This window comes from Notolepis coatsorum (genome assembly GCF_963971535.1).
Source record: "Notolepis coatsorum genome assembly, chromosome: 2".
NCBI classification, from domain to species: Eukaryota; Metazoa; Chordata; class Actinopteri; order Aulopiformes; family Paralepididae; genus Notolepis; species Notolepis coatsorum.
In genome coordinates this window covers 223,128,054-223,144,135 of record NC_140166.1, presented here as the reverse complement: position 1 = coordinate 223,144,135, position 16,082 = coordinate 223,128,054, and the positions used below count along the sequence as shown (strand labels likewise).

The 16,082-nt window shown below is 46.1% G+C and overlaps 1 protein-coding gene across 1 annotated transcript in view; it reads right to left on the bottom strand.

Annotated features, from left to right (window-relative positions):
- ehd4 (EH-domain containing 4) overlaps positions 1-15,793 on the bottom strand; it is an 85,059-nt gene extending 69,266 nt beyond the window's left edge. Inside the window, exon 1 of the mRNA XM_084308670.1 lies at positions 15,620-15,793. Coding sequence (XP_084164796.1) covers positions 15,620-15,768 — 149 coding nt within the window. The 5' untranslated portion in view covers positions 15,769-15,793. The remainder of the gene's footprint in view (positions 1-15,619) is intronic.
- Positions 15,794-16,082: the final 289 nt, after the last annotated feature.

The following is a 16,082-nucleotide window of genomic DNA, read 5'->3' as shown; positions in this document are numbered from 1 at the left end:
CCCCCTGTATCTCCTCTCCTCCTCCCCTCACCTGGTCATCCCTCCCCCTGTATCTCCTCTCCTCTCCCTCACCCTGGTCCATCCTCTCACCTGGTCATCCCTCCCCCTGTATCCTCCTCTCCTCTCCCCTCACCTGGTCATCCCTCCCCCCTGTATCCTCCTCTCCTCCCCCCTCACCTGGTCATCCCTCCCCCCTGTATCCTCCTCTCCTCTCCCCTCACCTAATTTTACTTCTTTACTCAGGGTTCCCACAGACATTGCAAAATTAAATTAAAGTACTTTTCCAAGCACTATTTTTCATTTTAACACATCCACCGCCATTCACGCTGTAACACGTTATTGCCCGCCATGCTTTGACCGCCAGATCTCGCTGTACAGCGTGATTGAGATCAATATTTAATTGTTTCACCATGGCATTCATAATTCATATATACACCTCCGGCGCTGCAGCTGGACCCTACGGCTCAATACAACGACGGCTCAATACCGCCGCCTGGTGGATGGTCGGGTGAGTTACACTCGAACAACAGGAAGTGGGAGGTGTGCGTCGATTAAATTCATCCGGCCGTCAGACATTGTTGCATGACTCCCGACAGGATCGCTTTATAAACTTAATAATCGATATGATTTCGGCGTTTATTGCGACATACAAACCGGAAATGGACCTAGGCGATCGACGTCCTATACTTGGGATATTTCACCGCCAGTCTCTTTGACGCACGGTAAGAGGACGCTAACGTTATTTTCAGCCCAATTGTTTATTCATTTCACTGCAAACCGATCTGATCAATATATCACCCATACTACATAAAGCATTTACTGACGATCACGGAATTATAAACGACCCCCCCCCCCCTTTCCACCACGCATGATGACGCATAACGTATAGGATCATATACAGTTGAATTTTATAATATAGCGTGTATCGGGAATAAACGGCAATCGATAATCTATATATGCGTTTAGGCCTATAACTCACGTTCTAGGAATTACTGCAGAAAACGATAAAAACATACTTATATTCTAGAAGGTATTTTTGTATGAATGTTTGAATGAAAAAGTATAACGTTCCTACATCCTGAACGATAGATAATCGATGTTGAATGGGCCATAGTAATGTCAATTTAGCAATACAATTAAAAAAGTTATAGCCCTGCAAAGAAGGTGAACATCTCCATAGACTTACAGTGGTGGCAGACTGGCTATATTGATGGATATCAGTTATGGCAGGGCATTTAAAAGGATACAATTCACTTTTTTAAATGCTGTTTTTTCTATTGAAAAGAAATCGGATCCAATATTTATGGCTTAAAACCAATTTCCGACAATTAGCTACACTTTAGATTTTTAAAATGATATTTCTTGATTCAGAACTATTTCATCATGCATGAACAAAACTTTCCAATGCGAATGGTTGATTTAAATTTCAAGGACTTTTTAAGCACCTTGTTAAAAAATGGGCTGTTTAAGGAATTCCAAGGAGGAGGCCTTGACTTTTTTTGGTCAAAAATCAAGCACTTTAATAAGCACTTCAAGGACCTTGTGTGAACCCCGTTTACTCCTCCTATACCTTCCTGCCTTGTAGCTCCTTCTTGAGACTCCTGAATCTCTGGGAGGTTTTACGTGTCAAAATGACCTCACTTGTTTTATATTGTCATTGGGATAATATTTTGCTCCCTTCCATAACCCTATACACATAATATTATGTTAGACCTCGGCCTGAATAAACCTCACCCACTATCCTCCCAGAACCCCGGCTCGTCTCTTAGGCCACGTTCACACTGTCCTCCAGGGGCGGGAATCACCAGAGGCCTCACCGTACGATATTATTATCACGATACTTAAGTCACGGCACGAAAGTATTGCGATTCAAAATATATTGCGATATGCTGAGTATTGCGATATTAATGTTGAGATATATTGCGATTTATTACCTTTTTTCAACTGCAAAGTAAAACGTTGTCAACGTGTTTTATCTAATATAAAATAAAGTTTTCAGTCTGTTCATCTCACTTCAATCATTTTTATTGCAGCAAATGGTATTTTCTCAAGCAGACAGATGTCAACGCTGTCATCTGTGTTGCATGTAGCTGACAAACTGTTTGTATTACAGTCATATTCCAACTGAACTGAATGCACACACGTGTGTGTTGTGTGTGTGTGTGTGTGTGTGTGTGTGTGTGTGTGTGTGTGTGTGTGTGTGTGTGTGTGTGTGTGTGTGTGTGTGCGTGTGTGTGTGTGGACTACTGTACTAATACAGGTATTGAAATGAACAATGCAGTTTCCTTATACAAAAAAACAAAAAATGTAAAAAAAACTAAAAAACATATATATTTTTTTTAAATGTATAATTAAATATCGATACTTGGCGTCCTTGTATCGATACAGTATCGCCACGCAAAGTATCGCGATACTATACTGTATCGATATTTTCCCCCACCACTAATATCCTCCCAGAACCCTGGCTCGTCTCTCTTAGGCCCCGTTCACACTGACAGCTTTAGAACCCTGGCTCGTCTCTCTCAGGCCCCGTTCACACTGACAGCTTTAGAACCCTGGCTCGTCTCTCTCAGGCCCCGTTCACACTGACAGCTTTAGAACCCTGGCTCGTCTCTCAGGCCCCGTTCACACTGACAGCTTTAGAACCCTGGCTCGTCTCTCTCAGGCCCCGTTCACACTGACAGCTTTAGAACCCTGGCTTGTCTCTCAGGCCCCGTTCACACTGACAGCTTTAGAACCCTGGCTCGTCTCTCTCAGGCCCCGTTCACACTGACAGCTTTAGAACCCTGGCTCGTCTCTCAGGCCCCGTTCACACTGACAGCTTTAGAACCCTGGCTCGTCTCTCAGGCCCCGTTCACACTGACAGCTTTAGAACCCTGGCTCGTCTCTCAGGCCCCGTTCACACTGACAGCTTTAGAACCCTGGCTCGTCTCTCTTTAGGCCCCGTTCACACTGACAGCTTTAGAACCCTGGCTCGTCTCTTAGGCCCCGTTCACACTGACAGCTTTAGAACCCTGGCTCGTCTCTTAGGCCCCGTTCACACTGACAGCTTTAGAACCCTGGCTCGTCTCTCTTAGGCCCCGTTCACACTGACAGCTTTAGAACCCTGGCTCGTCTCTCAGGCCCCGTTCACACTGACAGCTTTAGAACCCTGGGTCGTCTCTTTAGGCCCCGTTCACACTGACAGCTTTAGAACCCTGGCTCGTCTCTCAGGCCCCGTTCACACTGACAGCTTTAGAACCCTGGCTCGTCTCTCTCAGGCCCCGTTCACACTGACAGCTTTAGAACCCTGGCTCGTCTCTCTTTAGGCCCCGTTCACACTGACAGCTTTAGAACCCTGGCTCGTCTCTCTTTAGGCCCCGTTCACACTGACAGCTTTAGAACCCTGGCTCGTCTCTCTTTAGGCCCCGTTCACACTGACAGCTTTAGAACCCTGGCTCGTCTCTCTTAGGCCCCGTTCACACTGACAGCTTTAGAACCCTGGCTCGTCTCTCAGGCCCCGTTCACACTGACAGCTTTAGAACCCTGGCTCGTCTCTCAGGCCCCGTTCACACTGACAGCTTTAGAACCCTGGCTCGTCTCTCTCAGGCCCCGTTCACACTGACAGCTTTAGAACCCTGGCTCGTCTCTCTCAGGCCCCGTTCACACTGACAGCTTTAGAACCCTGGCTCGTCTCTCTTTAGGCCCCGTTCACACTGACAGCTTTAGAACCCTGGCTCGTCTCTCTTTAGGCCCCGTTCACACTGACAGCTTTAGAACCCTGGCTCGTCTCTCTTTAGGCCCCGTTCACACTGACAGCTTTAGAACCCTGGCTCGTCTCTCTTTAGGCCCCGTTCACACTGACAGCTTTAGAACCCTGGCTCGTCTCTCTTTAGGCCCCGTTCACACTGACAGCTTTAGAACCCTGGCTCGTCTCTCAGGCCCCGTTCACACTGACAGCTTTAGAACCCTGGCTCGTCTCTCTCAGGCCCCGTTCACACTGACAGCTTTAGAACCCTGGCTCGTCTCTCTCAGGCCCCGTTCACACTGACAGCTTTAGAACCCTGGCTCGTCTCTCTCAGGCCCCGTTCACACTGACAGCTTTAGAACCCTGGGTCGTCTCTCTCAGGCCCCGTTCACACTGACAGCTTTAGAACCCTGGCTCGTCTCTCTCAGGCCCCGTTCACACTGACAGCTTTAGAACCCTGGCTCGTCTCTCTCAGGCCCCGTTCACACTGACAGCTTTAGAACCCTGGCTCGTCTCTCTCAGGCCCCGTTCACACTGACAGCTTTAGAACCCTGGGTCGTCTCTCTCAGGCCCCGTTCACACTGACAGCTTTAGAACCCTGGCTCGTCTCTCAGGCCCCGTTCACACTGACAGCTTTAGAACCCTGGCTCGTCTCTCTTAGGCCCCGTTCACACTGACAGCTTTAGAACCCTGGCTCGTCTCTCAGGCCCCGTTCACACTGACAGCTTTAGAACCCTGGGTCGTCTCTCAGGCCCCGTTCACACTGACAGCTTTAGAACCCTGGCTCGTCTCTTAGGCCCCGTTCACACTGACAGCTTTAGAACCCTGGCTCGTCTCTTAGGCCCCGTTCACACTGACAGCTTTAGAACCCTGGCTCGTCTCTCTCAGGCCCCGTTCACACTGACAGCTTTAGAACCCTGGCTCGTCTCTCTCAGGCCCCGTTCACACTGACAGCTTTAGAACCCTGGCTCGTCTCTCTCAGGCCCCGTTCACACTGACAGCTTTAGAACCCTGGCTCGTCTCTCAGGCCCCGTTCACACTGACAGCTTTAGAACCCTGGCTCGTCTCTCAGGCCCCGTTCACACTGACAGCTTTAGAACCCTGGCTCGTCTCTCTCAGGCCCCGTTCACACTGACAGGTTTAGAACCCTGGCTCGTCTCTCTCAGGCCCCGTTCACACTGACAGCTTTAGAACCCTGGGTCGTCTCTCAGGCCCCGTTCACACTGACAGCTTTAGAACCCTGGCTCGTCTCTCTCAGGCCCCGTTCACACTGACAGCTTTAGAACCCTGGGTCGTCTCTCAGGCCCCGTTCACACTGACAGCTTTAGAACCCTGGCTCGTCTCTCTTTAGGCCCCGTTCACACTGACAGCTTTAGAACCCTGGCTCGTCTCTCAGGCCCCGTTCACACTGACAGCTTTAGAACCCTGGCTCGTCTCTCTCAGGCCCCGTTCACACTGACAGCTTTAGAACCCTGGCTCGTCTCTCTTTAGGCCCCGTTCACACTGACAGCTTTAGAACCCTGGCTCGTCTCTCTCAGGCCCCGTTCACACTGACAGCTTTAGAACCCTGGCTCGTCTCTCTTAGGCCCCGTTCACACTGACAGCTTTAGAACCCTGGCTCGTCTCTCTTTAGGCCCCGTTCACACTGACAGCTTTAGAACCCTGAGTCGTCTCTCTTAGGCCCCGTTCACACTGACAGCTTTAGAACCCTGGCTCGTCTCTCAGGCCCCGTTCACACTGACAGCTTTAGAACCCTGGCTCGTCTCTCAGGCCCCGTTCACACTGGCAGCTTTAGAACCCTGGCTCGTCTCTCTCAGGCCCCGTTCACACTGACAGCTTTAGAACCCTGGCTCGTCTCTCTCAGGCCCCGTTCACACTGACAGCTTTAGAACCCTGGCTCGTCTCTCAGGCCCCGTTCACACTGACAGCTTTAGAACCCTGGGTCGTCTCTCTTTAGGCCCCGTTCACACTGACAGCTTTAGAACCCTGGCTCGTCTCTCTTTAGGCCCCGTTCACACTGACAGCTTTAGTGCTCAATTCTGATTTATTGCTCAGATCAGATTTTTTTTGTTGGCCGTTTCACATTTTTTTATATGTGGCCCAATATCAGATTCCAGTGCAAACCGGTCGCGCTCCTGAACTGACCCGCATATGAAATGAACAATAACGAAGATGAAGGTTGACATGGAGGACACTGAAGTCTCGGTGTATGGTTACATGTATGTGCTAATGAAAACAAAATCATGAATTTATGAAAGTGGCCCAAATCAGAATTGAAAAGATCTGATTCCACGTGTGGTTTGTGCTGTTCTGATTTGGGCCACTTTTGCCTGCAGTCTGAATGTAGTCTTTGTTTATTCTTTAAGTGAGAAATGTATGGGTTTAGTTTAGTGAATTGTCCCGCACAGTATAATAACAACAACACAATAACGACAACTGTAAAGTACAAAAGAAGATATACGGTGCAGGAAGAGGCAGAAACTCCCAGAAGGCTTATAAGAAACCTCCACCTATAATAATAAACATAATTATATTACATATAGCAAGTTGGAAAACAAGATCAATGTAAGGACCTTGTTGGAGTATGTGAGAGTAAGTGTGAGTAAGTGTGTGTGTGTGTGTGTGTGTGTGTGTGTGTGTGTGTGTGTGTGTGTGTGTGTGTGTGTGTGTGTGTGTGTGTGTGTGTGTCTATACCGTACGTGTGTGTGAGTGAGAGTGAGTGTGTGTGTGTAAGTGTGTAAGTAAAAATACAATACACTGATTACAATACACAAGTTACAATACACTGTTACAATATTGTAATCAGATGTTCCTTCAAACCTTTTTTTGTACGTTTTTGAAGATGTTATTTTTTTTGCCAGATGGAGAAAATCATTCCCTAATTTCACACCTCTGTATTTAAGCAGGGTTCCTGCTTCTCACAGCCTCACACAGGCGACTAGGGTAGGAGACTAGGGTAGGAGACTAGGGTAGGAGACTAGGGTAGGAGACTAGGGTAGGAGACTAGGGTAGGAGACTAGGGTAGGAGACTAGGGTAGGAGACTAGGGTAGGAGACTAGGGTAGGAGACTAGGGTAGGAGACTAGGGTAGGAGACTAGGGTAGGAGACTAGGGTAGGAGACTAGGGTAGGAGACTAGGGTAGGCGACTAGGGTAGGAGACTAGGGTAGGAGACTAGGGTAGGAGACTAGGGTAGGAGACTAGGGTAGGAGACTAGGGTAGGAGACTAGGGTAGGAGACTAGGGTAGGAGACTAGGGCAGGAGACTAGGGCAGGAGACTAGGGTAGGAGACTAGGGTAGGAGACTAGGGTAGGAGACTAGGGTAGGAGACTAGGGTAGGAGACTAGGGTAGGAGACTAGGGTAGGAGACTAGGGTAGGAGACTAGGGTAGGAGACTAGGGTAGGAGACTAGGGTAGGAGACTAGGGTAGGAGACTAGGGCAGGAGACTAGGGTAGGAGACTAGGGTAGGAGACTAGGGTAGGAGACTATAGGTAGGAGACTAGGGTAGGAGACTAGGGTAGGAGACTAGGGTAGGAGACTAGGGTAGGAGACTATAGGTAGGAGACTAGGGTAGGAGACTAGGGTAGGAGACTAGGGTAGGAGACTAGGGTAGGAGACTAGGGTAGGAGACTAGGGTAGGAGACTAGGGTAGGAGACTAGGGTAGGAGACTAGGGTAGGAGACTAGGGTAGGAGACTAGGGTAGGAGACTAGGGTAGGAGACTAGGGTAGGAGACTAGGGTAGGAGACTAGGGTAGGAGACTATAGGTAGGAGACTAGGGTAGGAGACTAGGGTAGGAGACTAGGGTAGGAGACTAGGGTAGGAGACTATAGGTAGGAGACTAGGGTAGGAGACTAGGGTAGGAGACTAGGGTAGGAGACTAGGGTAGGAGACTAGGGTAGGAGACTAGGGTAGGAGACTAGGGTAGGAGACTAGGGTAGGAGACTAGGGTAGGAGACTAGGGCAGGAGACTAGGGTAGGAGACTAGGGCAGGAGACTAGGGTAGGAGACTAGGGTAGGCGACTAGGGTAGGAGACTAGGGTAGGAGACTAGGGCAGGAGACTAGGGTAGGAGACTAGGGTAGGCGACTAGGGTAGGAGACTAGGGTAGGAGACTAGGGTAGGAGACTAGGGTAGGAGACTAGGGTAGGAGACTAGGGCAGGAGACTAGGGTAGGAGACTAGGGTAGGAGACTAGGGTAGGAGACTAGGGCAGGAGACTAGGGTAGGAGACTAGGGTAGGAGACTAGGGTAGGAGACTAGGGTAGGAGACTAGGGTAGGAGACTAGGGTAGGAGACTAGGGCAGGAGACTAGGGTAGGAGACTAGGGTAGGAGACTAGGGTAGGAGACTAGGGCAGGAGACTAGGGTAGGAGACTAGGGTAGGAGACTAGGGCAGGAGACTAGGGTAGGAGACTAGGGTAGGAGACTAGGGCAGGAGACTAGGGCAGGAGACTAGGGTAGGAGACTAGGGTAGGAGACTAGGGTAGGAGACTAGGGCAGGAGACAGATGCTTGGCGTCCTGTAACCCACGCCAGACTGACAGGCGTGGTCGAACGTTGGGTTAACCAGGAAGTAACCTTCATCGCCTCCCAGCCCGGGAGCTGATCTATTAATACACTGGACTGTGTCTGACCCTCTGGGTAACAGGGGCCTTCCTTCCAACATGGCTGCCTCTCTGGGTAACAGGGGCCTTCCTTCCAACATGGCTGACCCTCTGGGTAACAGGGGCCTTCCTTCCAACATGGCTGACCCTCTGGGTAACAGGGGCCTTCCTTCCAACATGGCTGACCCTCTGGGTAACAGGGGCCTTCCTTCCAACATGGCTGACCCTCTGGGTAACAGGGGCCTTCCTTCCAACATGGCTGACCCTCTGGGTAACAGGGGCCTTCCTTCCAACATGGCTGCCTGTAACCATTGGTAACCACTCTGGAAATGAAATGCCTAGTTTCTGTGCACTGGTACTAACTTTTACTCACTTAATCTGACTCTAGATCAGTGACCAGGAACACTAGTATTCAATCATGACCACTCCAACTAACAGACTGGATCTGACTCTGGATCAGTGACAAGGAACACTATTGTTCATGACCTTACTCCAACTAACAGACTGGATCTGACTCTGGATCAGTGACAAGGAACACTAGTATTCATGACCTCACTCCAACTAACAGACTGGATCTGACTCTGGATCAGTGACAAGGAACACCATTGTTCATGACCTCACTCCAACTAACAGACTGGATCTGACTCTAGATCAGTGACCAGGAACACCATTGTTCATGACCTCACTCCAACTAACAGACTGGATCTGACTCTGGATCAGTGACAAGGAACACTATTGTTCATGACCTCACTCCAACTAACAGACTGGATCTGACTCTAGATCAGTGACAAGGAACACTATTGTTCATGACCTCACTCCAACTAACAGACTGGATCTGACTCTAGATCAGTGACCAGGAACACCATTGTTCATGACCTCACTCCAACTAACAGACTGGATCTGACTCTAGATCAGTGACCAGGAACACTAGTGTTCATGACCTCACTCCAACTAACAGACTGGATCTGACTCTAGATCAGTGACAAGGAACACTAGTATTCATGACCTCACTCCAACTAACAGACTGGATCTGACTCTAGATCAGTGACAAGGAACACTATTGTTCATGACCTCACTCCAACTAACAGACTGGATCTGACTCTAGATCAGTGACAAGGAACACTAGTATTCATGACCTCACTCCAACTAACAGACTGGATCTGACTCTAGATCAGTGACCAGGAACACTATTGTTCATGACCTTATTCCAACTAACAGACTGAAACTGACTCTGGATCCGTACTACTCCGTAATATTTAGATTCTAGTGTTTATTGTAACCATATATATATTGTAATGTATAATATAACTGATAGGGCATATAGACCCTCATCTGCTCCTTTCATCACACTGTCTACTTGCTCATATGCGTATACTCAGAGGCAGGGCCGCCTCAGGGGGTGTGCGAGCAGTGCGGTCGCACAGGGCCTCGCGGGAAGGGGGGCCTCGCAAAAAAAAAATAAAAAAAAAATAAAAAAAAAATATTTTTTATTTATTTTTTTTATTATTTTTTATTATTTTTTTTTATTTTTTTGCGAGGCCCCCCTTCCCGCGAGGCCCTTTTTCATCACAGACCTAAAATCTAGTTTTGCTTATATGCTTATATATTTCACATTAGACACGTTTGTAGAATGTGTCTGACTTCCTGGCTCTGCAGACTGCAGTTTTCCGGTTTCTGCGGATTTGCTGCTCTACAGATTTTAGGATAGTGTTTCCGGCCCGTCCGCCGACCGCCGTAATACCAAATAGAAGAAGAAGACACACGAGGTAGATAATTCAGCGCTATTCAGAGGAGCGAGGCGAGTGGATGTCTTTTCAAAAGAAGGAGAAGAGAACTTGTGAGCAGATAAATCTGTTAGGCAGCAATATGCCGAAAGGTGTCCAGTCTGCCGGAAAGTACTCGAAGAAGAAGAAGAAGAAGAATTACACCGTGGGCCAAGTCGCCATGATGCTGTCGCCGGCTAGTAGCTAGCTTAGCTAACGGCTAACCTATCCAGAGGAGCGAGGCGAGGCGAGTGGATGTCTTTTCAAAAGAAGCAATACGCCGAAAGGTGTCCAGTCTGCCGGAAAGTACTCGAAGAAGAAGAAGAAGAAATTACACCGTGGGGCCAAGAAAGTCTCCTTCCACGTGACGTTGATACTGCGTTATGGTGAGTGACCGTGAGTCAACATATGATTTATATACCCGCCGTGGATCTGTCTTTCTCTCTCTGGAGCCAAACTGGTCGACTACTGTAGCTAATACTACTAGTAGCTAACGCTAACGGTGTGTGCCTGCTGGTGGTGAGAGCACCTGGCTGTATGCAGCTACATAGAGCCACGTGCCTGATTGAGCTAACTGTTAGCCAGACGCCATGTGTGGGCTGGCTGGCTGGCTGTCGGCCCACCACGTCCTCCCCACACCCAGTCTCCTCGGCCGGAGCCGTGGCCCCCCGTACTATACCAGGAGGGAGGGGTGGGGAGCGAAGGTGGAGGGAGGCGCGCTGAGGCCTTTCGTCAACGTGGAGACCTGTGTTGCGCGGCCTTTCGCCCTGCGCCCTCGTGCAGGTAACTAAGATTAATGAAAATGTCATGACATTACCCCACTCTTACTTCCTTCCCCTCCCGAATGTTTTGTTAATAACAATGTTTTTTTCCAGGCAAAACATATGCTACTTCACAACATTTGGAGATACGACATGTGCTGTGTGAGAATGGTGTAGCTTGTGTAGCTTGTGTAGCTTGTGTAGCTTGTGTAGCGTTGGGCCATTGGCCAAAGCTGTGTGTGGCCTGGTGTCACAGAGTACCTGGCTAGCCTATTTAGCTGATGTCGGCCATTGGCTCCTTGCTTTGGTTTCTCTGGTATACCCTGCTCTTCTTGTTGGATTTAAGTGTTGATCTTTGTCCTTTTGAATCTGTCATACATGCTCTAGTCTCTAACACACACACACATGACAAACACACATGTTCTCTCTCTCTCTCTCTCTCTCTTTCTAACACACACAGTCTGCCTATGGCGGCCTTTCTCGATGGCTAGGCTGTGCTCAAGGATCTTCAGTCACAGTGCTCAGGTATTCTGCCACTGTGTACTCTCTGTTTAGGGCCAAATAGCATTTCAATTTCTTTCCAATGTGTCTCTCTCTCTCTCTCTCTCTCTCTCTCTCTTTTGATCTTTGTCCTTTTGAATCTGTCATACATGCTCTAGTCTCTCTCTAACACACACACACATGACAAACACATGTTCTCTCTCTCTCTGTACACTGTATATTGACTGTAGAACGGGAGCTCTCTCTCGCTCTCTCTTTTGCTATATGTTGACTGTATCATGCCCCGCCTCGGGCAGCGCTATTATTTAAGAATATGTTGACTGTATATATAAAAAAAAAATATATATATATATATATATAAATATATATTTTTTTTTTTTTTTTTTACCTTTGGGGGGGGGGGGGGGGGGGGGGGGCTCGCGTTAAATCTCGCACAGGGCCTCGCATTTCTCCCAGGCGGCCCTGCTCAGAGGTAATTATATAGTTTACTTTTCTACTGTACTATAATTGTATTGCCTGTATTTATGTCTTCTACTATTACCAATCAATCAATCAATCAATCAATCACCTGTAGCCCCCCCTCCACCATGCTGCTATAATGCCTGAATTTCCCCCAAGGGGATCAATAAAGGAACATCTTATCTTATCTTATCTTATGTTACTCCCACTTTGAGAGGTTTTGTGAATATGGATCCTGACGATTAGTCGACGTATTGATTAGTTGAATTAAAAAAAGAATAATAATAATAATAATAATAATAATAATAATAATAATAATAATAATAATAATAATAATAATAATAATAATAATAATAATAATAATAATAATAATAATAATAATAATAATAATAGCAACAAGACGTTTCTTTCTGGTTCCCATGAAGCCAAAAGAAAAAATGTTATGAACCCTCTTATCTTCTCCAGACTAGAGGTGTCTTTCCAGGTGTTTACCGGCAGCATCATTAGATTAGATTAAAATGTATTGTCATTAAACAGCACAGGTACAGTAGTACAACGGAAAGAAGTTTGGCATCCAACCAGAGTAGAGTGCCAATGTAACAGTAAAGTGCAATAGTAATAATGTAACAATGTACAGGTGATTAAACCGGGTATAACATATATAAATGAGTACTGCCGAGTGTAGTGCTAATCAGATGCATACAGAGTTGTAATATTAATATGTACAGTGTTACAGGGTATAAAGACAGGATGGTAGTAGTACCCAGCAGTGTAACTAGTGAGAGTAGGTAAGGCATATGTACAGATATAGATATAGTATCTCTACAGATATGTAAAATGATTATGTACAGGTGTGGATAGATATAGAGTAAGAATATATATATGGTATATACAGCACTGTTGTACATGCTTTCATACAGAGTATATGATTATTAGGGCTGTCAGTTTATCGCGTTAATTAGATTAATTAATTACTCAGCAAATTATCGCGTTATGAAAATTAACTCAAAATTAATTACAAAAAAATATATTTTTTTTTTTATAATTTTTTTTTTTATCTCATTCATTCCATAAGAACGTAGAATACACATTACAGACTTTTTTTATATGGTCCATTTGCATGTTCTTGGTATCTGATTCTAGGGACATCTATGGATCTCAGGGAATGTATTCCCAGTGTCCGAAATATTGTGTCTGTTACTAGGCTTGAGTAAATTGTAATGAACCAAATGAGAATATCAATAAAAAAAATGTTTTATCTTTGACTGTGAATAACACTATGCTCAAATTGACCAGACCTGAAAAATCTAAGCAAATTAATAGATGGAAGATGATTAAACAGAAGGTTTTGTAGATACAGTACTGAATTCTGCCATCCGGACACATGCAATTTGAAATATGATTATAGAATATAGAATATCAGGCATAAAATGGTTATGCGATTAAAATGCGATTAATTAGATTAATTAATTACAAATCCTGTAATTAATTAGATTACTTTTTTTAATCGCCTGACAGCACTAATGATTATATATGAATCATTCTATAAATTATTATTTAACTCTGTGGACTCTGTGTCACAAGTGTCTGGTGTTCTTCCAAAATGAGAAGGTCTGAATCTTCATATGATGGAAAGCTCTTATCAGCTCGACCAGGTGCGTCTGAGCTTTTCAAGGAGGTTAGTGATGTTGTTCAGTGAAGTGAAGTGAAATATGAAGAAGTGGAACATTCCTGATGCCAACGTACATCATATCTGAGACGTGAGGTCATCACACGATGACAGAGCAGAACCAGGACTCACACGCACACGCTTACACACCGTACTGACACACACACACACACACATACTGACACACACACACACACACACACACCCACATACTGACACACACACACACACACACACACACCCACATACTGACACACACACACACACACACACACATACTGACACACACACACACACACACACACACACACACACACACACACACACACACACACATACTGACACACACACACACACACACACATACTGACACACACACACACATACTGACACACACACACACACACACACACATACTGACACACACACACACACACACACACACACACACACACACACACACACACACATACTGACACACACACACCCACATACTGACACACACACACACACACACACACACACACACACACACACACACACACACACACATGACACACACATACTGACACACACACCCACACACACATATTGACACACACACACACACATACAGTACTGACACACATATACTGACACACAAATACTGACACACATACTGACACACACACACACACACACACACACACACACACACACATACTGACATACACACACCCACACACACATACTGACACACACACATACTGACTGACACACATACATACTGATACACACATACACACAGACACATACTGATACACACAGACACATACTGATACACACACACATACTGATACACACAGACACATACTGATACACACACATACTGATACACACAGACACATACTGATACACACACATACTGATACACACACACATACTGATACACACACATACTGATACACACACACATACTGATACACACACATACTGATACACACACACATACTGATACACACACACATACTGATACACACACACATACTGATACACACACACATACTGATACACACAGACACATACTGATACACACACACATACTGATACACACACACATACTGATACACACACACATACTGATACACACACACATACTGATACACACATACATACTGATACACATACACATACTGATACACACACACATACTGATACACACATACATACTGATACACACAGACATACTGACACAGACACAAACATACACACACACACACATACTATTATGGAAAATGATATGTTCCCCCTCTTACCGCTTTGTTAAACCTTTATAAACCAGCTTACTATAGCTCTGACGTTCTCTTACTGTATAAATGTAGCTCAGGGTTATTATCCATGACTCTGGGTTCACTTCTCAGCCAGAGAAACAGCCAGACATGTTCTAGTACCTTGGAGTCCTGACATAACTAGAGAAACAGACAGACATGTTCTAGTACCTTGGAGTCCTGACATAACTAGAGAAACAGCCAGACATGTTCTAGTACCTTGGAGTTCTGACATAACCAGAGAAACAGACAGACATGTTCTAGTACCTTGGAGTTCTGACATAACTAGAGAAACAGCCAGACATGTTCTAGTACCTTGGAGTTCTGACATAACTAGAGAAACAGCCAGACATGTTCTAGTACCTTGGAGTCCTGACATAACTAGAGAAACAGCCAGACATGTTCTAGTACCTTGGAGTCCTGACATAACTAGAGAAACAGACAGACATGTTCTAGTACCTTGGAGTCCTGACATAACTAGAGAAACAGCCAGACCCTGTCTTACTGTATGAAGCCTGGAGTTATTAAACACTCTGGACGCACTTTTCTTGTACACTCTTAGAATAAACTATATTTTTTTCCCCTATCTTTGACTCAATCTCAATTTCTATAAGCTCACTGGACTTGATAATAAAGAATTTTCCACAAGAATACTGAAACACACACACACACATACAGTGTGAGTGTGTACTGTATGTGTGTGTGTGTGTGCATGCGTGTGTGTGTGCGCGTGCGTGCGTGCGTGCGTGTGTGTGTGTGTGAGTGTGTGAGTGTGTACTGTATGTGTGTGTATGTGCGTGTATGTGTGTGTGTGTGTGTGTGTGTGTGTACCTGTTGAGGAAGGAGTTTCCGAACGCGTTGAGCTTCCTGAAGGGCTTCTTGGGGTCGACCACCAGGGCGTTGCCGGGGATGACGCCCTCGTTGTCACCGTACATCACGGCGATGAAGCCGTCGGTGGTCGGCTCCGGACCGATCCTCATGCCGGGGAAGTCCTGCTCCAGCAGGTACCTGGAGGACGGAGAGACCCGTGTTACAACGTAGAACATCACGACGTAGAACATCACGGCGTAGAAGTTAACACATTCAAACAAAGATACAGAGGCCTGGTCATAGGCAGCAGCGGGTAACGAAGCCTAGGGTAGGAGGCTAAGCCTACCCAAATGTTATGCTGGGAATTTTTTTAATGATATATAATATTTAGTGCTGTCAGGCGATTAAAAAAATGTATCTAATTAATTACAGGATTTGTAATTAATTAATCTAATTAATCACATTTTAATCACATAACCATTTT